A 25,581-nucleotide genomic window follows, 5' to 3' on the forward strand; every position below is an offset into this window, starting at 1 on the left:
TAACCCTAACCCTAACCCGCGGCGTGTATCGCGGCGGCATGAACTCGTGGAAATAAATTTCGTAGCTTTAACTACGGAAACACCACGAACACACTTTATTGGTGTTTGCCGAGCAGCGCAGTAGTGCAGTAGTCTGCAGCATGCAGCTGCGTCACGCAAGTCCCTGCGAGCGACGGTCTGTAGGTGGTGAGCGGTGTAGACGAGAATGACGCCTTTGCGAGATGCACCTTGCGCTGGGGCCACGTAGCGAGAATGGGGACGTTCTTGAGACGGCATTCATTCAACCTGAAGTACTCCAGTGTTTGCGAATACGGACCTTTTATGGGAACCTCGTTATGTTCATTTCTGAAGTGTTGATGCAGAGCACATGCTGTGGCAGGTCACAACTCACAAGACCGTGGGGTGATGCCTTTTGCAGCCATGTAGCGCCACGTACTCCCGGGTAGTGACGGCGTCGAGAACATCGATGCTGTTTACGCTTGTGGCGGAGAGATCAATGCTTTTGTGAGCCTTCAGCGCCGACAGTGTAGGGGTGCTACTCAATATTTTGCGGTTGCTTGGATTCAAAATCTGCTGTAGAAGGCAGCGGCGCAGTGCAAGGGGTCCACCGAGGGCTGTGTGCATCACGTCCAGTCCCCTGGTGTTAAACATTTTGACAAGCGCCGACAAGATGCCATGTCCACGTATGCACTCAGTACCAGCCTCTCGTGGTGGCTGTACGGAATGAGCCTATCGAAACTGATGGTGCGCGTCGAGAATGTTGTGACCCCTCTCATGTTTGGCGCCATTGAAAGTGGGCACGTCAAGTTAAAGGTTGCGCAAGAAGAAACGAGGACGGTGCAAAGGAGCTTATGCTTCACCTGTGCATTGGACAGCGGCTAATGGGGGGTGTGGAAACGGGAACTACACTTCGATGGCGCAGGCGAGGCGAGGCGCAGACAACTGCAAACACGGAGGAATGCGCGGCATCTTTGATCCTCATTTATGAGAGTGTATGGAGTGTCGCAGTGATCCGTGAACAGCTTGGCTTCAGCAGTGGCGCCACCCGATGCTGGAGATGACGACGTTTTGATGCGCCAGAAGGCGTCCAGACCTCTAGTGGCCCGAAGCCTCTTGAGCCAGGCTCCAGCGCGTTGCAAGGATGGGAGGCACCGCACACGACCAGTGGGGCCGTTATGGAGAGAGAAAAAGTCATTGAGAACGGAAGTGGGCAAAGCAGGAAGTGTTGACTACTCTGTAGTGTTACGGTCGACTAACGTTGGCTATGGTGACTTGTTCTTGACGCTGCTGGTGGAGCTCGCTACGCCATCAGCAAGATAGTCTGGCGACTAAGGGAGGCACACCTTCGAGAGCGCTAATTCCTCACTTGGTGAGAGTGGCCGAAACCAGTTTTGCGAATGCAGATGCCAAACTCGGAATCCATCACGCGATGAGCTGCGTCTACATGTGGGCCACTGAGAGCAGGGTTACCCTCTGCAAGTGGCAAGGTTGCCCCCGCCTTGCCGCTGCCGCTTCCTTCCTGTTGAATGGCACAGAAGGCAGTGGTCATTGGTGCATCACAGTGTTGTTGCGAGTGCTGTAGTACCTTGCTCTGTGCCCTTGTAGCATGCTGAGGGAGACTACCGGAATGGACGGTGCGGGGAGCTTCGATGTGCGGGTGCTGCTCGCGGTTGAATAGGCGGAAGTCATAGAGCTGTAGCACGTCGAGAGCAAACGGTCACATGCACACGCGGTGAGAAATCCGGAGAAACAATAGAAGAGCAGAGGGAGGAGAAACAAACAAGGCTCAAGATGTTGCGACAACGTGGAGAAGAGCTGCTGTCTCGTTCAGCACTGTCACTCGACAAAAGCGGAGGCAACACATCGAATACGCAGGGTGGCCGTAATGAAGAGGCCGCACTTGCATCACTCCTCGATGTCTTTCTGAACACACAACATCGAGGCAGTTAGGAATGCGACAGAAGCGGGAAAGGGAGAGAAAAAAGCAGTGCGCCAACGAAGGCAAGAGCACACACTGCGGCACGTACCAAAGGACTGCAACCCACTTTGCACTCTCAGACGGCTGAACGCCGCGCACCAGTATTCCACCCATAACGCTCGCTGGGTGCTAGCCGGGGAGCTAAGCGTGCGTGCTGGCGCACGTCGCGCACAACACGATGATGCCATCCTCCCCACAACTAACCTCATACGGCCCCTCCACTTTGACATCTGTGATGGGCAAACGATGCAACGGCAGCTGCGCAGCGTAGCGGACGAGGTTGCCGTTGATGCCCGCCTGAGAGAGGTAGAGGTTGCCGCTACGGGGCGCCTCAGCTGCGCGCGCGGGGATGACCGGCTTCGATGCGCGGTCGCGCAAGCGAAGATTCCAAAAGTAGAGGCACCCGTCTTCGCCACCGCTGAAGAGCTCTGCGTCAGTGTTGCCGAAAGACGTGGGGGAGCGCGCCTTGGTATTGTCCTCGGTACCGGTGAAACGATAGGGAAGCAGCTCACCTGTCAGAATGTCCCACATGCGCATCAGCCCTCCGCGGTAGGATGCCAAGAGAAAGGTCGAGGAGGGCGACACCGCCAACGAGCAAATCTCCATCGCAATGGGCGACACAAGCGACGCTGTCAGGACGCCAGTGGAGACGTCAACGACTCGAATGGTGCCGTCCTTGGACGCGGCGAAGTAGCTGGTGCCTGTGCGGTTGAGCACAAGGGAGACGACGCCGTGGTTGCTGAAGAGGTGCTCATACAGCTTTGTGCTGGTGTTGAGATCCCAGACACAGACGGTGCCCTCGGACAGCCCGGTCACGGCGAGGGTCCCGCATGGAAAGAAGCAGCCGGCGTACACGTCAGCGGCGTGTGTAAAGACACAGGTGACGCAGTCACTTGCAAGCGCTGCGGCGCCGCCGTCAAGGAGAGGCTGGACGTTCAGCACGAGGGTCTGACAGCTGCCCCAGCACAGCAGCTTTGTGCCGTTGCGCCTCAAGTCTCGTATAGGGCGCTTGTGGTGATACAGCAGCTGGGCCTTATCTGCCGCGTGAGACTCAAACGAGGGCGCAGAAGCGTCGCTGTTGCACAGAGGTCCAGTTGGGATCCAAAGCACGGCACCAGTGTCCGTCGCTGCCACGACAGCGCCGTGGCTGAGAAAAGGCTGACACGCGGTCAGCTTCACACATTGCCTCACATCGCCAGGCGCCAGAGCAGGAAAGGTGCTCCGAACGAGAGCGCTAGTGTCGATGGAGATAAAGGGCTCCGTGGCCGGCAGCTGCGACTCAAGGGGGGCAGAGAGGGAGGTAATGGTGGTGCGCGGAAGGCGCCGCACAAGATCCGGGTGTTGATGGGACAGGAGTTCGTAGGAGAAGGACTGCTGGAAGATGGTGTGCAGCGGCCGCGTCAGCTCCACCGGCGGCGGTATGCACACGTTTCCATGTCGGCAATAGTTCGAGTAATCGACGCTTCCCACCTGCGTGCGGATGTGCTGCAGAAGCTGTGCACGTCCAAGCTCGGCGGTCCAGCCGCGGTACTCTGGGTAAACGTTGCTGCTCTCCGCCACGGTCTTGCATGTCAGCAGATATGTGAGCTTCTGGAAGTGCTCGCGACTGATGGAACGTTCGAATGGCTTAATGCTGCGCATGAAGAAGGCGAAGGTGCGCTGATCATTGTCCTTTTCGACCAGCTCCATGTACTGCTGCTGTGCTAGCAAGAACGGAAGGGAGCGCACCAGCAAGGCTGCCGGCGACGTCCCCTCCAGTTTCAGACCACTCTTTGTGGCCGCCTTTGTTTGGAGCTTCTTGAGGCTCCTCTGGGCACTATCCCAGCTGCTCTCCTCTACAGCGCGGCTCAGGCTCCGCAGCGTCTTGCGCAGGTAGTGCTCACCTCGGAACTGGCTCGTGGCCTCCTCCCGCAGTATTTGTGCTGAGGACGTAAAGCCCGCCTCGATGAGCCACGTCACGATAATCTGCACCATCTCGCTTCGCGTCACATCGTTGGGCTCGATATCCACAATGGAGGTTGGGGTGAAGGCGGCGCGCGCCGGACCCCCTGCGTCGCTCAGGCCCCCACTGCTCGGTACGGCTTGAAAGCTCATGTCGCGGTCTCAGCTTGTATGAACCTTTATGTGTCTTTGTGTGTGCCTGTGGGTGGGTGGGTGGGTGGGTGCGTTACAGTGTTTCACCAAGTAGTGCATGTACATTGATTGATGGGTGCGTAAATGTTCTCTGTTCAGTGAGGTGTGTAATGTGTGTAGAGAGACGTGGTGGTAGGAGGGAGCGAGAGCAGAGGGAGCGGCACAGGGTGTGAATAGGGTGGCTGCCGTATGTAGGAGGGAATTGTGGCGCAGAGGTGTAAGCGCATAGAGAGGAAGAAAGTGTAAACGCCTGCACTGCATGCATATACAGAAACGGCGCACATGTTTTGACACAGGAAGACGGTTGCGGGAGTGAGTAAGAAGACAAGGCAGTAGACTCCCGAGAGAGAACTCATAGTACTCTCTGCGGGCAGTGAGACATACTTTCCGATACTAAGGCTACACGCTTATTTCCATGTCGTCCTTCCACCTGCTCCTCCGCCCGTCCCTGTGAAGGCTGCTGTCCATCTTGTGTCATCTCTCAATGCCAGTTGGTGTGGTGCATAACTATACTAGGGTTTGCGTGGTCATCCCCTCTACGCTTGGAGAAGGAAGGCGGAGGAAGTGACAATGTGCAGCGAACATGAGGACGCCGCTATTGGGGGAGGAGCTAATGCCAACGGCGTTTCCTCCCTAATTCGCAAAGGAGAAAGGAGAAAAAAAAACAGAGACGAATGGGACAACTGCAAAACGACGAGCGTGGCGGTTGCTGAGCTCACACGTCCGTATGTCGGCATCGATGTCAGAGGTGGGTGCGTGCGAGAAGGATCACGAAACAGAATGATATTACCAGCAGTACTGCGCCCGACGACCCCTTTCATCCCCGGTTGTCTCCCCCACAGTGTCAGCGTCGTGATGCGGGCGTGCAAGAACCAAGAGGTAAACGTGGGTGGGGGGCACGTTGCGCGCAGGGCTGGCCATCAGATTCTCGTTCTCAGAATAACTGATGCGCCTAGGAAAAGGCGAAAGAGCCAACCTGTGGGCACTAAGAAGCGGAGAAAAGAACCACTGCACAGACGCGTATTCCGAGACAAGAGAGGAAGAAAGCACAGAGATACACGGTGCAGAGATGAATCTGTACATAGACAGACAGGCAGAGGAAGAGAGATCGAAGCATCAGGAATAGGGGCAGGGAGCAACGCGAAAGGACTGCAAGTTACACACTAGTCCCTCTCCCACCTCAGCCCCTTGCACACCGTCTCAAACTCTGTCTCTGGATATCAGTTCTTCTGTTGCTAGCTTTGGCGGAGTTGAACGTAGGGTGAGTGTCCATCATCAAAGAATGAGGAAGAGAACGAGAAGACTCTGCCAGAGCGGTGGGGGTGTCGCCCCCCTTCAAACAGCGGTGCAGCCAGCGGTCCTGCCCTGAGCGAGGGGAAGCGTAGGCGCAAAAATGAGCGAACGAAAAGAGTAAACGGCACTGACGCGGACTCAATTGCAGCCCTCACCAAGGCATAGCCGCATGCAGTGCTCGCATGGGGTGAATAGAGACAGTGGGTAGTGTCATTGGTATTGAGTGTTTTGGGGACTACGGGTGCATCCACCGGTGTCCTCAGAGCCCCCTCCGCTTGTCGCGGCAGGCGAAATCGGAGAGGGCCTGTTGAATGTCCTCCTGTGTCACCTCCGGCCACGTCTTGTTCAGGAACACAAACTCGGAGTAGGCGCACTCGTAGAGGAGGAAGTTACTCATGCGCTGCTCTCCACTGGTGCGAAGAATGAGCTCCGGCTCTACAGAGACGTCGCCGCCGAAGATCTGCGCGTCTTCCGCCTCGTGCTCGTCCTGCGTGATGCTCCGCAGCATCTCCTGGTCCAAGTCGGCCTTCGTCACTTCTGTTCCAATGGCGGCGGCGGCGGGATCGGTGCTGTCTCGGAGGCGGCGGGCGAGGAGGCGATTGCACGCCGCGACGACCTCCGACTGACCGCTGTAGCTCACGCAAATGTTCAGCACAAGTCGCCGGGGCTGCACTGCTCGCGTCTCACCCTCCACACTCCTCATGAACTCCACCACGCGAGGCGGAAGGCGGCACGGCTCGGTAGAGATAAAACGCACAAAGATGTGCCGATCCAGTGCCACCTTCTGGATGCGGTCGAAGAAGAAGAAAAAGAGCAACATGAGCGCGTCCACCTCCGCGGCGGGCCGGTTCCAGTTGTCCGTAGAGAAGGCGTAAACCGTCATGATACTGATGCGTGCCTCCATGCAGAAGTTGATTACCTCCAGCAGCTTCTCTCCACCGACGCGGTGGCCGTCAAGAGAGGTATGCTGAATGGCTGCTACAAAGCGCTTGTAGCAGGTCGACAGCCACCGCGACTGCCTGATCGCACTATCGGTGACAGTGAACTCTGGGACGCTGCACATCTCCTCGCGTATTTGTCGCAGCGCCGGTACGTCTGGGTCTCTAGTTGCCGTGCCGTGGCGCCTGCCGTAGCGCCTGTTGCCATCCATTATGATGCCGAGGTGGCGAACATTGTGAGAAGCGTGGGGCGATTGGTTCACAATGTCTGTCTTAGCCACCCGTGGTGCGCCTCTTCGCGCGTACAGCTTTGGTAAGGCGAGCGCTATGTACCCGAGAAAGGAGAAAACGAGCACGGAGAGGCACACAACTCCGAACGTGCCGCAGGCCGTGCGGAGAGCTAAGATGTCGTTGCTGTCATTCAAGGTCGATAATGCGCCTCGCTGTGCTGGAATAGCCCTGTGTCGCAGCTGTGGGCGAGTCCCCACTAACAGTGTGTGCATGCGTGTGTGATAGGTTGTAGGTGTGAACGCGTGAGAGGTGGGCGAAGGGGAAAAGATGGGGGAAGGGATACGTAGTACCTGCTGTTCATGGAGGAAGAGAGGAATGAACGCGTGGAGAACTTCCCAGAGAGAAGAGGGAAGAGAGCAAGAGAGAGAAAGAGAACAACAAAATTTCAACTTGACTTACGGCGTGTGTGGAGCAACGACAGCGAGTGCGGAGTGACGGCAACGCTCGCACTCTCTGGGTGCATCATGACGGTGTATGTAGCAGTATGGGAAGAGCTCAGTGCGAAAATGCAGGTGAGAGGCGGACAAGGGCCAACGCAGGCTCGCTCTTCCATGCGCTGGCGTTCATTCTACAGTTATTCCCAGACAGAGAAAAGAGACGCACAATGCACGCAGAGGAGGTTTGGCAGATTTGTGCGGGCCTTGGGCACTTGACTGCATCAGCATCAGCAGCAGAGGTGGTAGCGATTGGCAAAGCAAAGACGTGCACGCATGTGGGCCAGTGTGTATGTGCACCTTTTGCTGCTGCTCACACCGTCCATGTGAGCGAGGCAGTCGTCCAACAGGAGGCTCATACACACACGACCGTCCACCGTCACTTTCGGTTAGCAGCCGAGTCGGGGTCCAGCGCGCCACGCTGCAGCATAGCGAGTAAGTCGCCCTTCCTCGCTGCGCCCCAGCGAAGGCGGTTGCTGGAGTTGCGGTGGAGCACGTCGGAGTTCAGCAGAGAAAGCGACTGCGCGGTGGTGATGATGGGGGATAAGATGGTGTACATGCCCTTGGCGAAGTGCACCACAGGTGTGTAGAGCCAATTGCCGATGAGCAGCAGGAGCGAGCGTTGCGCGCTACCTTGCACTGTTGCACAGCCGCGATGAGTGGACTCGTCGGCGAAGAGGCGCAGTTGCTCTGTGTGATCAGAAACGATGCCATGCTGACTCTCTAAGCCCATCACAACAAATTCCAGCTGCTGCTGAGCGTAGGCCATCTCGCCCTGGCTCTTGCCAAAAAGCTCCTCCAGGCGGGCGACGCGTGCGCGAAGGTCGTCGATAACGACAGACCTCCGCTCGTTTGTGTTTTCGAGATGACGACACCGCCGCGAGAGATGCTCAATTGCTTCGTAAAGGCGCTGGACTCGATTACGCTGATCCCCTGACACCTCCACAACACGCGGGAGCTGCTTGTTGCGGGGGTCCATCATGTTGGCAACACCGATGTTGCCGTGGGCAATGTGTGACACGCTTGAATCAGACGCAAGGAAATATTGTCGGTGTATGTGCCCAAGTGCAGAGAGCCGTACATGCCAGACGGCAACTCTCGCTCTGAGGAGGCGTAGAGAGAAGGACGGAAATAATGCAGCGGTGAAAAAGAGCACAGCGAGTAGTGTTGTGAGCAGAGGCGCCAATGAAGGAGAGAGGCACCCTCAAAGGCACCAAGGAGAGGCAGCCAACATTTGGGGTAGACACGTCACGTGTGTGCGGCTGGGAGTGGAGAGGGCGAGACAAGCCACAGATCTAATCAGTGTCACGGCAGCGTTGCCAGCAGCGGCTGTGGTAAACCTGTTGAACCGTGGTGTGGTCGCGACGACACAATGCGAATCCGTCGGAAAGGGTCCCTTTCTCGACACAGACCGAACGAAGGCACGCACGAATCGATCAGTACTGACATATATGCGGGGGCAGGGGGGGGCGGGAGGAGGTGACTGAGAAAAAAGAGAAGCAAGTACAAAGAGATACTTACTTACTGCACATGAGATAAGAGGGAGGGGTGCGTCACGCGTTGCAGCGCGGCCTACAACACGGCAGACATAAGTCTCACATCGAGAGAAAGAGATGGTGAAAGGGGGTGTTAAGTAAGCATCTCACATGAGCGCTATGGGCCTTCTCACTTTATCGGACACAACACCCCTACTACCCCCCGCCTGCTCCCTCACGCGGAGGGGGGGGCACGTTCCGCATGTGTTCACCTCGCCTGTCTCACGTCGTGCAGTTTTGCGAGCACCGTCGTAGCGTGTCTTATTCTGATCTTTCTTTTACATCATACACGTGTCCTTCAGCAGCGTCAGCGGTGGTGCTGTAGGGCACATGCAGGTGAAGAGACGGTTGATGCGCCCCACAACGAAGTTTTGTACTGCCAACCTATCCCATAATGTTGTGACGTTGTCCAGGCACGGCAAAGCAGCGTCCAGGCTCTGTGGGCTGTTCTCCTGCACCGGCAGCGGCTTCAGGGCGCCGTTCACCTCCAATAAGGCGTTGACCACGGTGGCACGCACCGCCATGCTGGTGTCTGGGTCGAGGAAGTTCTCGGTGGTGCGCAGCGCATCGTTTGCCGTCACCATAGGTCGAAGGTGTCCACTAAGCTGGCCCAAGTGATACTCCTGCAACTGATGTAGACGCAGCTGGCTCTCCTCCAGCTCCTTTGTGCACAGGTCGAGCTGGCGCCTGGCCTCGACGATGTCGTTCGTGTATCGATGACCATTAGGTGTTGAATCAATCGGGAAAATTGGTACTCGCTTACACCCCACGACATCAGCACTACTCCCATCGTGACTCAGCGCCACGTGACGTGTTCCTTTGCGGCGCTCGCGGGTAAGTTTGACGAGACGTCCTCGCAGAAGTTGGTTCCGGGCCTGGGCAAGGCAGAGCTTATCCGCCTCAAGCTCAGCGGTGCGCCGCAGAGACTCTGCTTCCCTGGTCACCCACTGACCTGCCGCGAGCGCGTGCCGCGAGGCCTTTTCTTGCTTGAACAGCTCTGCCATGACGCTTGCGCGGTGAGTCTGGCTCGTGCCTCGTCTATCATCTGCCGCTGTGTCGTCTGTGGGGAGATTGACAGTGTGATAATTTGAGCCTGTAGCACGCAGTACGTTCTGCTGAAGCTGGGCTGCTGCAGCCGCATCGCTGAAACGCCACAGAGACGGGGCCTGACTCGCGTCACTCCTACATGAGTCCAACATTCGCTCAAGGGCAGCTTCTTGAGCATCAAGGAAGTGCTCCATCGAAGCCGCCATGGCCTTCACTGTCAACACTTTGGTGGCACTCATGTGGTCATTCTTCCCAGTGGATACTCCGGTGCTGGTGACACGCGGGCCCCGTTGTGTTTGAGTCTGTACTGGCATGTTGAACTGCGCGCCCTGAGTGGATGTGCACAAAGACCTGCTCTCCGCGTGTCAACGGCGCGGTCCGTAATGAAAGACCACAACCGATCACCAGGCAAAGGGTGCTGGGCGACAAAATCGACGCACTGAGATGCTCTCTTTCTCTCTCTCCTGCGTCGGTGTGGACACAAAAACGTTGGCTGTGAAGCGCGAGCAATGAGAGGTGATATGTGGTGAGGAAAGAAGCGGTAGGGAAGAGAAAGGAAGCCTCTAAGGCGGCAAGGACATGAGAGCACATATTCACATGCCTGTGTGGGTGTGAGTGGGCAACGGGTGCCCACGTAAGGGCTGCTATACCCGATGGGTCGAGCAGACGATGACGTGGTAGCGGTGCAGTCCCTTCACCCCCACTACTGTGGGGCTGCGTTCTGCTATTACTTTGTCGCTCTAGTGAGTCTCACATTTTTCCTCCGCGAAGGTGGCGCGGAGCAAAGGTGGATGCGGCCTCTGTGAGAGAGCGCCGTCTTGATTGTCACATTACCGAACTCGCCCAGGGGTGCGGGGGAGTTTGTGTTACCCCGCCTCTCTCGCCTTCAAGACGGCTTTTACAGGCGCGTAGTCGACGCGGTGAAAACGGCTGGGACCCCACCTTGCAAGCTCCATCTTGTGCGCCGCGGTGCAGTAACCTTTGTGGTAGTCAAAGCCGTAGTGGGGGAACGCGCGATGCATGACGGTCACCACATATGCATCCCTCGCCACCTTGGCTACAACCGATGCAGCCGCGATGGACAGTACCGTCGCATCGCCCTTGATCACGGCTGTGCAGCCGAACCCATCCAAGACAGGGTAGTCGACGCCTATCCGCTTACGAGCCTCAACATTTTTCACCGCCTGCATGCGCACTTGTTGTCGCTCCTCGCCAGACAGGAACGTCCACGGCACTCGATTACCGTCGATGAGAATCGCGCAGGTCAGCGGAGTGAGGATCTGAAGCCCCCTCACCGCATTGTACGAGCGCACGATGGTGTTGCACACCGCAGACATCCCCTCTAGTGTAGCATTGAGGATATTGCGTCCGTGGATGACCCCGATGTCGACGAGCACCGCGGACACCGCTTGCAGCGGCTGCCGTTGCTGATACCGCACGACGCAGCACGCGCCATCCCGCATAGTGGTCTCCAAGAAGCCTTTGACGCCTGCATCACTTAGCTCCGCACACATTGCCTCGAGCGTCTCGGCGCGAGCGCTCTCCTTCATCCTCTTGCTGTCTCCCACGGTGTAGCGTACAGGCGTGGCGGAAACGCGATAGAGGGTAGCAGCAACACCCACTGGGCCCGCCATACAGCCACGGCCTGCCTCGTCCACGCCAATCACGTATCGAATGGAGCGACGGAGGCCTGCCCCGTCCCTCTCCGTTGTGTTCATGCGACTCAGAGAGGAAGACGCGGGCTCGCACACACATGTCTCGGCTGTCATGACGGTGGTCATTCGCCGCCGCGGCGTGTTCGATCAGAAAGACATGAGGAGAGGACGAAAAAGGGGGTCGCAGGAAACGGAGAGAAGAAGCCAAACACACGGGAGGGGCGGTGTGGCAGACATGGCGCCTACACAGGGGAAATTATTGGGCGGTGGAGAGGAGAGCAGAGCTGTCGCTCACATGACGTAGGCACAAGTTGCGCCGCTGGAGTCGAGGGGGCTTTGCCTGTCACGCTGACGCAGCAAGAAAGGGAGAGAATGGAGAAATGGCAAAACAGAAGCGGCTCGCCTGTGCAGTGCTACAGCCAACCCGTCACCCATTCGCTGAGAAAGTAGACAGCAGCGGTGGTAATGACGACCATGACACATGAGCGCTGATTCACCGGGCTGGCCTTCGGCAGTGCGTGTGCCAGCGACATCCCACCTATGAAACACGGCTCTTCAGAAGCCGCCAGCAGGGAGCAGATGTAGGGGAACTCAGCATCTGCGCCGTGTACACACAGGAATGGATGTAGGTCACACACACACACACACACACAACAGAAAGAGCGTTGAGCGTTTCACAGGGGTAAATGCGTAGGGAGAAAAGGGGTGCAAGCAGTGCCAGTGGCAGCGGCAGAGGTCTTCTCAAGCTCACATAATACATGCGCGCGAAGAGGAAAGGTGTGTGCGACCCTGAGGGGGGCCCAGTACAGGCTCTTGGTCAGAGGGAGGTGGGCAGCGATTGGTCTACGTCTAAGCGTGTTTTAGGGTGGAGGCGCAGTGCCTCAGAGATGTACTCGGCCTCCTCAAGCACCGCCAGGATGTCGGCTAGAGCGGTCTCCGGTAATGCGTCGTCATCAGAGAATAGGGGAGCACAGCGGTCGCACTCCGGCAGCGGCGCAAACGGCTCGAGGTCGACGCGGCTCAGCAATTCCTCAGCGGAACCAATGATGCTTGCGGGGGAGCTCGTACAGCCGTCGGTCGGTTCGCGCGCACGAGACTGCGGCAATGCCGAAGGTCCATGCAGCGTGTTAGGATGAAAAGTACACCCCCGCATCTCAGCCTCAGCCCGCTCCACTAGGGCGTGGTGCAGCCGCTCGTTGCGACGTCGCTGCCACATCGCGGTGCGGGCGGACAGTGAGGCCCGCTCAAAGCGGGACGATGTGTTGATGTGCGGCGCAAACGTCTCCTCCGGGCATACGTGGCGCGCCCGATCCAACGCTGCCTTCGGACGCAGGAGTCGCTCGTGAGTGGTATCGCCTCGCTGTGCCGCGATGAGGCCGCTGACGGTGTCGGTGCGGGGGCAGAACTCGTTTTTCGATCGCACATGCGCCAGGTTCTCCTGTTCTTGGTCATGAGCGCGTCGGGTCACCGCGTCTTTGTAAAGACGCTGGTATGTCGCTGCGGACGCCGTTTTGGGCTTTGCGCTGCTCGTGCTGGGCAGGTTGGTCACATCAGCGAAAGCTGTGGTGCCTGCCCCTGTACCTCGGGCACCACTGTAGAGTCGCTCGACAACGGGTCGGCTGGACTTTATGATGCGTGCACGGGCAGAGATCGAGGGCTTGAAAGAAAATCTCGCTACCTCCTCCTGGCGCTTTTCTTCGAGATGCCCCTCCACGCGCTTGTGGCGCTCCATCAGCACATCGCCGACAGGCAGCCGCATCCAGCCGTTCCGCTTCCGCTCCGCGGCTGCCATCTCACGTGAGACGGGCAGGATGGCTGGCTGGCACGTGTGTGGCGTTGCCTTCTCCGACAGAAGGACGGATTGGCGCTCAGCTCGATGTTGACGGGCAGCCTCGGCAGACGCATGAAGGGAGAGTGTGGGAACGAAAAGGCGCCGCTGAAGTGCAGGTGACGGCAGTCGCACAATAGCCTTCAAGGCAGCCTCTTCGGAGATGCGCTTGTGCCTCTGTGCCTCCCGCAGCCTCTCCTGGTACACTGCGCCGTACCGCAGCAGTCGTTCCTCCACGCGGGTGGTTGTGTCATGTGAACGGCCCGGCTGCACAGGAGACAGCTCGCAGACAATATCAGCAGTAGGTGTGGTGGTGGTAGCGCTCAAGGTAGAAGACGCGGACGGACCGCCCTGTGCGCATGAATGGGACATGAAGAGCGTTTGAGTGCGTGTGTGCGTATGGGAAGGGGGGGGGCGCTGTCGTCTTGCTCGCGTCCCGTCTACGTGCCACTCGACAGTCGAGTGCAACACACGCAAAGATATGTATGATGGAAAGGGGAAGGGAAGAAGGGCGTGAAGAGAGGAGGGAGAGTGTAGAGGCCGCGTGAGAAAACGAAGAGGAAGAGTACAAGGGGTGGAGAGGGTCAGAGAGAGGCACACACATGGAGCTTGCGGTGCATGGCGAACGTAACCTGCGCAGCCGTTGTGGCGACGAGCCAGTAGCACATGAAGACACACGCAGAAGAGTGAAGTCACAGCACCTCATGCAGCAACAGCTGAGGCGCAGCTGTTGAGCACGCACCCAATACAGAGAGAGAGAGAGCAAACATGAATGAACAAGACGGCGTGAAGAGGAACACGCCAATAAGCGTGTACTTGGGGAAAGAGAGAAGGGCAGAGGTGAGGGGAATACAGGCGCACCACCTCCTCCGCACACGCACAGGAAGTGGCAGGCGACAGAGGGAGATGGAGACTAGAGCAAGAAAGGAGGAGGGTGTAGGGGAAAGAGTGCAATAGGCGCAGAGGGGGGAGGGAGCACTAGTGCGTATGAGCTGTACTGTACATCAAGATGGTTTTCGTGCATCAAAGGGAGAGGGTAGCCACTCGGCCTTCATTGAGGACGCATCTCACGCCGTAGCACTGACTCCTCACCTCACCTACAACACCCCCTGCCGCCATCTCGGTCACGATTTCCAACTGGCCGAGCACCGCGCACCCCAGTGAAGAAGCGCAATGCCTGGTGTGGCATCGCGCAGAGGTCGAAGAAGGGGGAGACAAGGTATCACGTGTTGCTGTCAGCTGACGGATGCGACTGGAATCGGTAGCTAAACGTGCTGGGGTTCTTGGGGGAGTAGGCGATGGGTTTGCTAGAGGATGGGAAGTACGTGCGCTGCCGCTGGGCCTCGGCCAGGTGAGCCTGCCGCGACTCCTCAAACAACTCGTGCACATTGGGCAGCGCCGTCTTCTCCGCGGGTGCGACGCGAGGAGCTCCAGGCACTCCCAGACGCAAGCGACCACATTGCTCCGCCAGATACGAAATACGCGCACCCCGTGAGACGCGGCGCCGCAGCTCGAGCTCACGGCTGGTGCGAGCGTCGTGGCGATCCATAATAGCATGAATGTCGTCATAAAGGCGAGCCGAGGCGCGGCGAATGCGCTCCGGTGTTGACACTCGAGTCACGAGTTGCCGATGACGTGCAGCTGCGGTGTCATCGAGGCCGGGTGGAGCTGCCTCGGACGCAGCCTCTGAAGATTGGCCGGCCTCCCGGATTGTTTTCAGCGCTTCCAGCTTATGCTCGTTGCCGCTGTCCAGCAACATGTCCATGTAGCAGGGTTGCGGCGTCGGCCGTGAAGGTGGCGCAGCAGCGTCCATGACAACGATAAATGGAGGCTCACACTGCGGCCGAGGTGGATGGTATGCTTGGATGAGTGTGATATGGCGCAATCATGTAGAAAGCGGAGCCGAGAAATCGAATGGAGAAGAGCACACAACAAAATACGCCGACTGCGGGATCACTCAAGGCAGAAAAGCGGCAGTGTTGACGTGAGAGAGGAAAAAGCGCGTAAGGACCGCTGATTGTGGAGCAAGAGCATAAAAGGTACTGAAATCACGCACCTCTGCATGAAGCGCATCTCCGCCCATCTTCCACCCCTGCCCTTCCCGTGCTGAGTGCATGGGTGCTTCATAGATGGGGGAATGAATAGCAAAACGTGGTGAGTCAGCGGATAGGCATAAAGGCCATTCCTCACGCAGGAGGAGGAAAAGCCACACTATAACGTCCGCCTCTGTTGAGCAAAGAAGCGCTCCAACCCTTCTCGTGTGTGGGGTACTCCTGCGAGGTGTACCCCACACACGAGAGTGGAGGGATGGAGCTGATGTATGCGTGGTGCTGTGTGCGTGCGCGTGCAGTCATCACTCACCCGTCGCCCATCCCCGCACCCCGTCCTCATCTCTGCTAAAATAACCATGACGAAGGCTCGGCTGCGTCTCCTTGCAAACAACGAAAAACAAAGGGCAGCAACATCGCCGTCACTACGCACACACACACACAATGAAGTTCATACGAAGAGACACACACGCACAGACGCCCTCGGTACGCTTCACACGGTCGCCTCCTCCTCGGACGCGACGCTCTCCTCCATCACCGCCGAGAAGTTCGACTTGGCCGTCGTCAGGTCCAAAAAGTCCTGCACCTCCGCTGACCTCGTCTTGCGCTGCTTCAACACAAACGTGTAGTCGTCACCCCTGATGTTCTCCATAGAGCACATGTCTACCCCGCACGACGCAGAGACTTGCAGCGGCACGCTGATCTTCACCCCAGGGAACACCTTCGGGACGTACTCGTGAGCCGAGCCGAGAATGCGGCACGTGTCTGTCACACACTCACGCAGTACATCGACATGGCAATCCATCCACACCGAGTCGTGCACAAAGTTGATGAGAAACGCGCGGTTCTTGTAGAAGTCCCTCCGCATAAAGTGTCGGAAGAGCCGGCCGAGCATCATCTGCGCCAGCTCCGCGCCGTAGCCCTGAATTGGGTAGTTCTTGATAGGAGGCAGGTTCAGCACCACATCCCGCGTGCGCAGGCTCATCCGCAACCCTGTCGGCATCTCGGCAATGAAGCTGGTGGGCAGCCCTGGGTTGTTCGGGCGAAGCGCGACAGACCGGATAGTGCGATGAAACTGCGCGATGCCGGGGTAGTCCTCGTTCTCTCTCTGAATCGACGCCTCAAGGTCCTTTACTGGAATGCCAGTTGTCTTGTGCAGCAGTGGCACCCCAGCGCCGTACAGACGCTGAAAGGAAAACTGCTTCGCCGTCCTGCGCAGCTTGACATACTTGGGAACATTTCGCTTATAGCCCTGATAGATCTCGTCGTACGGTAGCCCGCTAAAGAACGCTGCCCGCTTCACGTGGAAGTCGACGCCGTGATTGAGGTCATGTGTCAGGTTCGCGTCGTTGCACAGAATCGCCAGCACCACGATCTCCAGCTGTGAGTAGTCCACCTCGACGCAGCGCCCTTGGGAGCCGAAGCGGGACACGAAGAGACGCCGCACAGACGACTTATCGTCCTTGGGAATATTCTGGCAACTTGGGTAGGCACTGACAGTGCGCGACGTTGTCGTGGCGGTCATGTCGATATGCTGGTGCACTCTACCGTCTCGATGCAGAATGGCCAGCCGTCCGTTTGCGCTCGGTTGCAGGAAGGTGGAGGTGTGACGGTTGAGCAGCTGCCGCTGCAGGAGCAGGCCGGCCGGCTTCACGCCGTGTGCGTACAAGGACGTCAGCACAGCGTCGGAGAAGACTTTACCTTGCAGACTTGCAATCAGCTTCGCGTTACTGATGTAGTCGGCGGCTACGCCGGGAAGACGCACCTTTACAAGGCGACTTTGACGCTCTGCTGGCACAAAGCACCCGATCGACGGAGCGCGCAGGAAGCAGTTGGCGGCCTCCAGCAAAATTTTGTCACGCTGCACCGTGGGTTCTTTGCCGGCAACGCCGAGAATGTTGACTAGCACGTACCAGAGCGCCTTTGTGTCTGTGTCAGCGCGATGCAGGTCTCCCTCCGGCCGCACGTTGAGCGCTGTGATCAGTCGACTGAGGCGCAGAGAGGATGCGAGGGCCTCCATGAGGGGTTGATTCGCACGGTTTCCGCGCAAGCGCCATCGCAGCACGCTTCGGTGGGAATTAAGCAACGCCAGCGAGTCACAGAACAGAACGCCGTCCAGCTGGCACTCCGGCGCGTAACACTCCAGCGCACGGCGCAGCATCGGCTGGTCCAAGGAGAAGACGTTGTGACCCACCAGCACCAAAATCTCATGCGGGTTGTACGACGCCATGTCGAGGCGCAGGTACTGGCCGATACTCTTTGCGACCACGTCCACAGTCGGCGCATCGCGCACCATTTCGTTCGTGATGTGGTGAATGCCAACAGTCCGTGGCGAGATGGGGCGCTGCGGGTTTACGAGTGTGTGAAACGTGCTGTTCTCGATGGGGTCGAACATGGCCACCTCCACAATGGCGTCCGTACTTGGGTTGAGCCCTGTTGTCTCGATGTCGAAGAAGACAATGCGGTACGTCTTCAGCTTCTGCGATCCCTGAGCCTCGATGTACTGATGGATACGGGCAGGCAACGGCCCTGTCGTGGGCAGCGCACATTGGGCCGCGTAACGCTGCAGGTGTAGCTCCCCAACCATATGGGTGAAAGTGCCAAAGCGGTGGCAGAGATGAACCAGATTCGACGTCCATAGAGGCGTATCGCGGACTTGGGTCCGGTGACCCAGCGTAACGGTACCGCCAAAGAAGTAGGCGTGCTGCTGTTGCAGAGACGCCCAGTCAAAATACATCCTCATGTCGAGTGGTACCTCGCGCGGCACGTAGGCCTCCATCGCCGCGTCTAGCACAGATGCAGCGCTCTTCAAGGAAGCCGTCTGCCGCGCTGCCTCTTCCGCGTCGATGTGGATACCAGCATTCTCGATGCTCGTCATCGCCAGCAAGGAGTCCATACGATGCGCCAGGCTCAGCACCTGGCACTGCTCAAGTGCACGCTTGAGCTGCCCCGCAAACACCTTCACCACCGCAGGCGTTGTGTGACGAAGAAACTGCCGCTGATAGGCAAACGGGAGACGATCGTTTGGCGTACCCACACGCGACAACGGCGGCAGCTGCACACCGTGACGAAGGGCCAAATCGTGAAGGCTGTTACTGCTGCTGGTGCATCGCTGCGCCTCTAGAAGATACTCGGCTAGCGTCACGCACCAAACACGGCCGCCGCGTTGGATGAACTTGTGAAGTTCGGCGTCACCCGACAGCAGCAGCAATAACGACTTGGCATCGTGCGTGACGAGCACGTCGTATCCGTCAAGACAGGGTAAGCAGAACTGTCCGCGCTTGGTGTAGATAGCCCACGGCTCCACTGTCTGATTCGCGTGGTCGGTGATGCACGCACTCAACACGTGATTAATCTCCGCCACGGGGTTCATCGGCTGGCCGTGCACAGTGTGATCGGTGGCGACGTAGGCGATGGCAATGAACTTGTCATAGTGGCGCAGCTCCGCCTTCTCGGCTGCAACGCGCTTGGGATGCGTGAAGTAGCGGACCCAGTCGAGCACAATCTGTGGGGACTCCACCCCCTCATCCGAGGAGCTGGTCAACAGACTCAAGTGGTGGCATGACTGGTTCTCGGTGAGCTTCTTGCGCTGATAACTGCGGAGTGTGTTGCCGGCGGATATGTAGATGTTGAATAGCAAATCTGCGTCCAGGAAACCTGCAGTCTCCTTCATCACGCCCCAGTATCGCATTGGGTCGGACTGGTAGCAGCCACGCAGGCGGTCGCTCACCTCCGACGCGTACACGACGACGCAATCATGGCCAGCCTTCATGACGGCGGTGCGGCAGCGGAAGAGCGCAGCGCGGTCGGTGCGGTGCGTGGGCACCAAAATCATCTGGCTGGAGCGCGTATCAAGCAGGCAGGCGAGTACGTCAGAGAGCATGCCCTTGGCGGAAAAGCGGCGGCGACGCACCGGATCCCAGAGTGACACGTTAAGCCCGCGAGTGCCGGCATGCACGAGGTGAATAAGGTAGACGGCAAAGCGGGGCAGCACGTACGTGCTCAGTGTCTGCAGCGGGTCCGTCGGCTTTGCCTGGCAAGCCGCAGTGCGGATGAACGCCCAATGCGCCTGAAACCATTTGAGAGTCACGGGAGTCGGAGACACACCAGACACAGCATTGCGTGTGATATCACCCGGCGACGGAGGATCGCGGCACAGCGCGGAGCTCAGCTCGAGGGTGTCAACGTGAGCAACCACCTGCAGCCCGCTGGACCTCAACAAGGCCGTGAGCTTTTGGAGAGGCACCTGCAGACTCTTCCGCTCCTGCTCCGTCTCCACAACGGGTATAAGAGCAAGCTGCGGCGATTTGCCGTTCATATGGGCCACGAGCTCATCCGCTAAACTCCACATCTCTGCAGCCCCCGCGCTCGTGTCCACGCTACACACAATTTTGTCCGCGGCGATGGAGAAGATGTGAAAGGTCGCTGTTGGAAAGTGGTACCCCGCCAGGAAAGTCGCCACGCTGCTTTGGTCGAAGCCATTCTTCGGCGAGCTATGCTGCGCATCGGTGCTTTGCTTAGCGTCGGCCAGCTTCTGAATGTTTCTGTAGTATTCCTGGGTACTACGCACGACACCGGAGTCTAGTGAGATGGGGACGCGAAAGAACTCTGCGTATTCGGCAGCGGCATCCACCGACGGAGCCTTCCCTCTTGCGAGCGCTGCTTGGGCCTTCGTCAGTGACTGCACAGTGCAGGTCGAGCGCAGTGATTGGAACAGCACATGTGGCCGGGAGTCGCTCAGTCGACGACGCATGATTACGTGAGGTGAGTGGCAGTTGTCTTTGGCACCTTCTGCAGTGGTGGTGTCGCACCTTTGTCTCCCACTCAGCCCGTAGGCGTCACGTGCACAAGGGCTGGGGCGGCTCTCTCTCTCTACACGGCTCTGCTGCCCACGTACCTGCGTGTGAACACGTCACACCCACGCACGGACGCACAGGGACACCAACGAGCACACGTAAACCCCTCTACAATCCCCAAACAGAAACAATGGCAGAAGCAGCTGCGGCTGAGCGCACAAGTGTAGCTGAATTGGCCGCGGCAACCCACAAAAAGGGAAGCAGCAGAGGTAACTCGTGCCGTCGCGCAGATGACGTCGGCACTGATACGTGCTGTCCCTTTTCGCCTCTCTCGTCTCTATCTATTGTCTCTCTTTTGCTCTATGCTGCAAGTGGGTGTACGTGTGTGTACGCGTAACCGGGGAGGGGACGCATGCATGCGTATCAGCCGCTACTGTGTCACTCCTTCCCTCACCCTCTCCCTCTCTCTCTGTCTCTGCGTCCAAACTACAGCGACTGCCGTGTCGAAAGCCGACTTGGCGCGCGTGTGTGCCTAAAAGTTGGCCCGAGATGAAATTACACGCGGGGACAGAGAAGGGGGGGCGGGGGGGCACGGCAAAACAAAGGGGAGTAAGACGACACGACAGTAACACACGTGCACAAGCGCACCTACGCCAACTCGAAGGCGAGGGGGCGGGCCAATGAAGCAGGCAGAAAAAGAGTATGTGGGTGGGTGTGTGAATCTAGTGAAGCAGCCTTGTCGGCAAACACGGTTTGGTCTCCCCCCATTCAACAGCGTACAAATGTAAAGACGCGCTGCTGCACGCACCACCACCACCGCTAGCTCACCTTTGGTGCCGTGTCAAACCCCCTGCGCCAATGCACTGTTTTGCGTAGACGCCGCGGACAATGAGCATACGGGAAAGAGAGAGGGAGAGCGCGCGCGACATCGAAGCCAATCGCAGTCAAAACAAGTGCACCAACATAAGAGGCAAAAGGGGGGAAGAAAGGAAGAGGGGCGGCGTGTAGTGGTCGGCGAGATGTGGAGAGGCAGCAAAATCCTCTTCGCTCATAGAGAGAAAGAGAGACAGCATCAGTGAGGGTCACCTAAACACGACAACAGACACACTGTGGATCTGTTGGCGTCTCCTTAGCAGTGTCCTCAGTGTAGCGCGCATCAAGCGTGTGTGCGTGTGTGTGTGTGTGTGTGTATGTATACTACACAGTTGGGCTGGTCTGCCCCCTGCGTTGTTTCTGTCGGTCTGTTTCGGTGTGTATATTCCTGCATTCACGAGCAGAGTTCACGGCCGTCAAGCTAACACGCCATCGTGGTCGTCGTCGCTGGTGGTGCTGCACCCGTCTGCCACCTCGCGTCATCTTACGCGTTGAGAGGTGCAGCGGTGAGGGACCGAGGAAAGCTAACCCCCTAAGGGGAGGGAGGGGCATATGGCATTTACAACACGGCATGGCCAGGGGAAAGAAATCAAGACAATGACAAGGGGGGGAGAAGAGAGCAAGTGAAGACAAACAAACAATGGAGAGATAAGCAAATTTAAAAAGTGCCTCTATCACATGCTGGCGCAGGCGCACACGCGCATACATGAATAGCCCCTGTCCCCGTTAGTGTGAAATCAGAGAGAGGGGGGGAAGAAGGAGGAGGAGGAGGTAATCGGCTGAGCGGGGGTGCTCCACCTCATTTGTCTCATCGGCTATGGGGCCGCCGCCTTCCAATAACGTGTTGAGCGTCGCCATGTGAAAAAAACTCACGTTGACGCTCTGCCCTTGCGAAATGGCGGGCTACCTTTGGAAGGCCCCCTACCACGAAGGTGCCGAGTTCCCTCTTCCCTCTGTCCACCATGTCCCACCTGGCACCTTACACAACGGGGACTGATCGGGTGGAACAGACTGGAGCTCACGGACAAAGTAGCAAAGCCAGTTAGTACTCTCCCTAAGATAAGGAGGAGGAAAGAGAGCTGCCGCACGCCCCGCCCATTGTATACCGGTCCCTCGCGGTCGGAGGCCACCTGGCAGAAATGACTGCAACTCCAACAAGAGGGAAGCAAACTTTTGCATTGAGGAAGAGAGAGAGAGGGGGGGAAGAGAGGGGGGAGGCTGTGAAACTTCGTGACCGACGTCTGAGAAAAGGAAAAGAAAACCGAACGTGGAAAGACGAGAGGGAAATCGATGTCTGCGCGTGACCCCCTCGCCCACCCACCCCCCCCCCCCCCCCACACACACATACTGAAGAATGACAAATCAGCAATCTGGACACCATTCAGACAAGACTAACGTGCTCGCTTTTCCCTTCAGTGTGGGGGGTGTCAGTTGCTTTCATTTGCCAGGTGTGGGAGAGAAGAGCAAGAAGGAAAAGAGACGAGATTTGCCAATATCTGCCTTTTGTAGGTGCACCCACACTACAACGGGTGCGTGTGCGTGTAGCTGAAATGGGGGGAAACGCAGCATACATTATACGAAGGCAAAACGAAAGGCACAGATGCATCACGCACAGCATAGCGCAGGCGCATGTACGTACGTGTGGGACGTGCACGTCTGCGTACTATTTCCGCACTGGTAGTGGGTGGCACAGAGCAGTAGAAAAAGGTGCACGGAATGATCAGAAGAAAAATATCGAAGTGCACCGGTGGCACAGAGAGGGAGAAACAGAGGAAGAGGGCAAGAGAGGGAGAGAAGGGCAGCTGGACACCACATACGCACACGAGCGCTGCAAAGTCCTGCATCCTACCTCCCTCTCTCTCCTCCATCTCTTTCACACCACAGTGCAACCCCTTCACTCGCTAACGTTTTACGAAACAAAACATAGAAGCGCTAAAACATAACAGAAAGACACACTACGCGAAATTAAAAAAGTGAAGTCAGATGCGAAGACACAGGCACACACACACACACACGTCGCTTGTCCGATAGGCAACCGTACTACACTAGTTGCATGAAGGAGAGGGCAAGAGAAAGGCCAGGTTAGCGTGGAGGACGTGGACGAGGGTGGACAGGGGATGTGCGACAGTCGAGGTAGGATTAGTAGGCGTTGTACAACACTTCTTCATCAGATACACTCGGAGTTGGGCACGGTGCATTGCGCCCCCCTTCCCCCATCCGCTTACCCATGACCCGCGGCCATTCACGCTGCGATACTCACCCTCTCAGCCCTGTGGAAGTCGATGCGCGCACAAACTTCCGCTCATTATTGCATGATGTTATACTTTTCTCGTCCTCTTATGGCGATGCCCTCAGGTTCGCAAAGCACACGCACCAACAGAGGCACCGTTGAAGCTGGTGAAATGCCGCACGGCGTGAGGGCAACAAGCACAAAACGATCCGGAGAAAGAGAAAGGCGCACTCCTTCGAGAGGGGCACACACACACGGCAGTAACCAGGCGCACAAGTGTCGACTCACCGGCAGGTAGGTGGTGAGGGGGGTTTTCGCCCTGTCAACTCTCTCTAGCTTTAATGCAGTCAGCTTAGCACCCAGCCTCTCTGCATGCCGTGCATGCATTAGGGGTTCCCTGCACCCTTGGCTGTGGTGGTGATGACGGTGCATGGCACCCCGCTCAGTCCTCGTGACGTAGGTAGCGGCGCTCCAGGTACTCGCGGAAGTACTTGGGGTTCAGCGTTTCGCCAGTCGCCTTGATCATCAGCTCCTCCGTCTCGTACAGACAGCCCTGATCCCAGATTTTATCCTTCTGCTTCGCAAAGATGGGCTCCATCTGACCCGTGCGGATGCACTTGTCCACCGTGCTCTCACCCAGTTCCTTCTTGATCGTATACATCAGCTGCACCGCGAACATGGTGCCAAGCGTGTACGTCGGGAAGTAGCCGAAGGCACCCATCGCCCAGTGCGTGTCCTGCAGGCAGCCAATGTCGTCACGTCCCTCCGTCTCCAGACCCAGATACGCCTTCATCTTCTCGTTCCACACGCGAGGGATATCCTCCACCTCCATAGTGTCCTCGATTAGCGCACGCTCTATCTCATAGCGCAGCAGGACATGCAGTGGGTAGCACACCTCATCCGCGAATATCCGGATGAAGCCGGGTCTCACTCTCTGGCTCATCAGCCGTACGTTCTCCAGAGAGAACGCGGGCTGCTCACCGAGATGCTCCTTCAGCAGCGGAGCTAGAAACTCAGGGAAGGCGCTGGAGCGGCCAATCACAACCTCGGCAAAGCGCGATTGGCTCTCGTGGATCATCAGCGACCGTGCGTTACACACCGGCTGGCCGCGCATATCCATCGGACCGCAGTTCGTCTCGTACTTGGAGTGTCCCGTCTCGTGGATCGTCGCGAAGAGCGCCTTGGTGAAGTCCTCCAGATCGTAGTTGGTGGTGATCCGCGAGTCCTCCTTCACCATACCCGTGAACGGGTGCGCGGATACGTCTAGCCTACCTGACTCGAAGTCAAAGCCCCACACTTTCATAAGGTGGCGCCCAAGAGCATCCTGCTTGTCCTTGGGAAAAGGCGCCTCAGGCGCCCTCGCCTCCAGCCCCTCAGCCTTCTGTAAAGTCAGTATCTTCTGCAGCAGCTCCGGCAGCCACGACTTTACGTCAGAAAAGATGCTATCCACCGTTTCCAGCGTCATGCCGCACTCGTACTGGTTGAACAGGGCCTCGTACAGAGGCTTGCCCGTCGCAGCAGAGCGGTACTGCGCCTCCTTGCGCGCAACCGTAATCACCTCCTTCAGTGTTGGCACAAAAGTTGCAAAGTCATTGTTCTTGCGGCACTCAGCCCAGATAAGCGGAACAGTCGTCGAAAGCCTCGCCTTGAGCATACTGAAGTCATTCGGCAGCGCCGCTTGAGCACTGTACATGCGACGGAACTCGCGCAAGTTCGCCTGCTGGGTCTTGGTGAGCTCGGTTTTGGCTCTCTCAGCTTCGTCCAGCAGAGTCTTCGTGCTCGGAGCGGTGATCAGCTCAGCAATGAGCCCGTGTAGCTCACCGATGGCAGCGCCGCGGGCAGCAGAGCCCTTTGAAGGCATCATAGTCTCGGAATCCCATTTGCCGAGATACAGAAAGTGCGATAAATTGTGCAGCTTCTGGGAGAGCTGCTCCAGCTGCTTGTAGGCCTGCATTGCCTCTCGCTGTTCTGTTTAAGATGGAGAAATGGGGAGATACGCAGGAGGGGCCAATGCGTCGATGGCGATGTGTGGGGAGGAGGGAGTGATGGAAGGGGGTTGGAGAATGGTGGGAAGGCACGGACAGACAGCTTATCGATGGCACACAACCAAGCACAAGAAGAGTGAGCAAATAACGTGCACGAGCGCACACATTCGCGTAGTGACGATGGAGGAGAGAAACAAATGGGGGAAAAATAGTTGAAAACGATGGTGCGGCAGAAAGTGGCAGTGGTGCAGAGCCGTTAGCGATTTTCGGAGTCGCTCAGCAACAACGCTAACATCTGTGCACACAAACGTGTGCCTCTTTGGTTGGTGTAGAGTGAAGGAAAAGGAATGCGTACATGCAGAAGCAACGTAAACGTCGCAAGTGACTACCGATATCCTGATCCTCGGATTCTGCCATCGATGGAGCAGTAGTGGCCCTCTCCACACGCAGAGCAAGACTTCAAATCATTTCGCCGTTCAACACACACACACACACACACACACACACACAGGCACGT

At 57.7% G+C, this 25,581-nt stretch overlaps 8 protein-coding genes and 1 pseudogene across 8 annotated transcripts; all 9 read right to left on the bottom strand.

The window, feature by feature from the left end:
* Positions 1 to 2,119: 2,119 nt before the first annotated feature.
* Positions 2,120 to 4,072, bottom strand: LPMP_130010 (hypothetical protein; the record flags this gene model as incomplete). Its single annotated transcript, XM_010698783.1, has 1 exon — positions 2,120 to 4,072. One exon carries the CDS (start codon positions 4,070 to 4,072, stop codon positions 2,120 to 2,122), a length of 1,953 nt encoding a protein of 650 aa, XP_010697085.1.
* Positions 4,073 to 5,663: 1,591 nt separating this feature from the next.
* Positions 5,664 to 6,845, bottom strand: LPMP_130020 (cis-prenyltransferase-like protein; the record flags this gene model as incomplete). The annotated part of the gene is made up of 1 exon (XM_010698784.1): positions 5,664 to 6,845. One exon carries the CDS (start codon positions 6,843 to 6,845, stop codon positions 5,664 to 5,666), a length of 1,182 nt encoding a protein of 393 aa, XP_010697086.1.
* A 601-nt stretch (positions 6,846 to 7,446) lies between these two features.
* Positions 7,447 to 8,049, bottom strand: LPMP_130030 (hypothetical protein; the record flags this gene model as incomplete). The annotated part of the gene is made up of 1 exon (XM_010698785.1): positions 7,447 to 8,049. The coding sequence occupies one exon, from the start codon at positions 8,047 to 8,049 to the stop codon at positions 7,447 to 7,449; it is 603 nt and encodes a 200-aa protein (XP_010697087.1).
* An 831-nt stretch (positions 8,050 to 8,880) lies between these two features.
* Positions 8,881 to 9,963, bottom strand: LPMP_130040 (hypothetical protein; the record flags this gene model as incomplete). The annotated part of the gene is made up of 1 exon (XM_010698786.1): positions 8,881 to 9,963. One exon carries the CDS (start codon positions 9,961 to 9,963, stop codon positions 8,881 to 8,883), a length of 1,083 nt encoding a protein of 360 aa, XP_010697088.1.
* Positions 9,964 to 10,515: 552 nt separating this feature from the next.
* Positions 10,516 to 11,283, bottom strand: LPMP_130050 (ribonuclease HII, putative; the record flags this gene model as incomplete). The annotated part of the gene is made up of 1 exon (XM_010698787.1): positions 10,516 to 11,283. The coding sequence occupies one exon, from the start codon at positions 11,281 to 11,283 to the stop codon at positions 10,516 to 10,518; it is 768 nt and encodes a 255-aa protein (XP_010697089.1).
* Positions 11,284 to 12,121: 838 nt separating this feature from the next.
* Positions 12,122 to 13,504, bottom strand: LPMP_130060 (hypothetical protein; the record flags this gene model as incomplete). The annotated part of the gene is made up of 1 exon (XM_010698788.1): positions 12,122 to 13,504. The coding sequence occupies one exon, from the start codon at positions 13,502 to 13,504 to the stop codon at positions 12,122 to 12,124; it is 1,383 nt and encodes a 460-aa protein (XP_010697090.1).
* An 850-nt stretch (positions 13,505 to 14,354) lies between these two features.
* Positions 14,355 to 15,482, bottom strand: LPMP_130070 (annotated as a pseudogene).
* Positions 15,483 to 15,673: 191 nt separating this feature from the next.
* On the bottom strand, positions 15,674 to 19,933 carry POLIB (mitochondrial DNA polymerase I protein B, putative; the record flags this gene model as incomplete). The annotated part of the gene is made up of 1 exon (XM_010698789.1): positions 15,674 to 19,933. The coding sequence occupies one exon, from the start codon at positions 19,931 to 19,933 to the stop codon at positions 15,674 to 15,676; it is 4,260 nt and encodes a 1,419-aa protein (XP_010697091.1).
* A 3,588-nt stretch (positions 19,934 to 23,521) lies between these two features.
* LPMP_130090 (carboxypeptidase, putative) lies at positions 23,522 to 25,033 on the bottom strand (the record flags this gene model as incomplete). Its single annotated transcript, XM_010698790.1, has 1 exon — positions 23,522 to 25,033. The coding sequence occupies one exon, from the start codon at positions 25,031 to 25,033 to the stop codon at positions 23,522 to 23,524; it is 1,512 nt and encodes a 503-aa protein (XP_010697092.1).
* Positions 25,034 to 25,581: the final 548 nt, after the last annotated feature.

This window comes from Leishmania panamensis (genome assembly GCF_000755165.1).
Source record: "Leishmania panamensis strain MHOM/PA/94/PSC-1 chromosome 13 sequence".
NCBI classification, from domain to species: Eukaryota; Euglenozoa; class Kinetoplastea; order Trypanosomatida; family Trypanosomatidae; genus Leishmania; species Leishmania panamensis.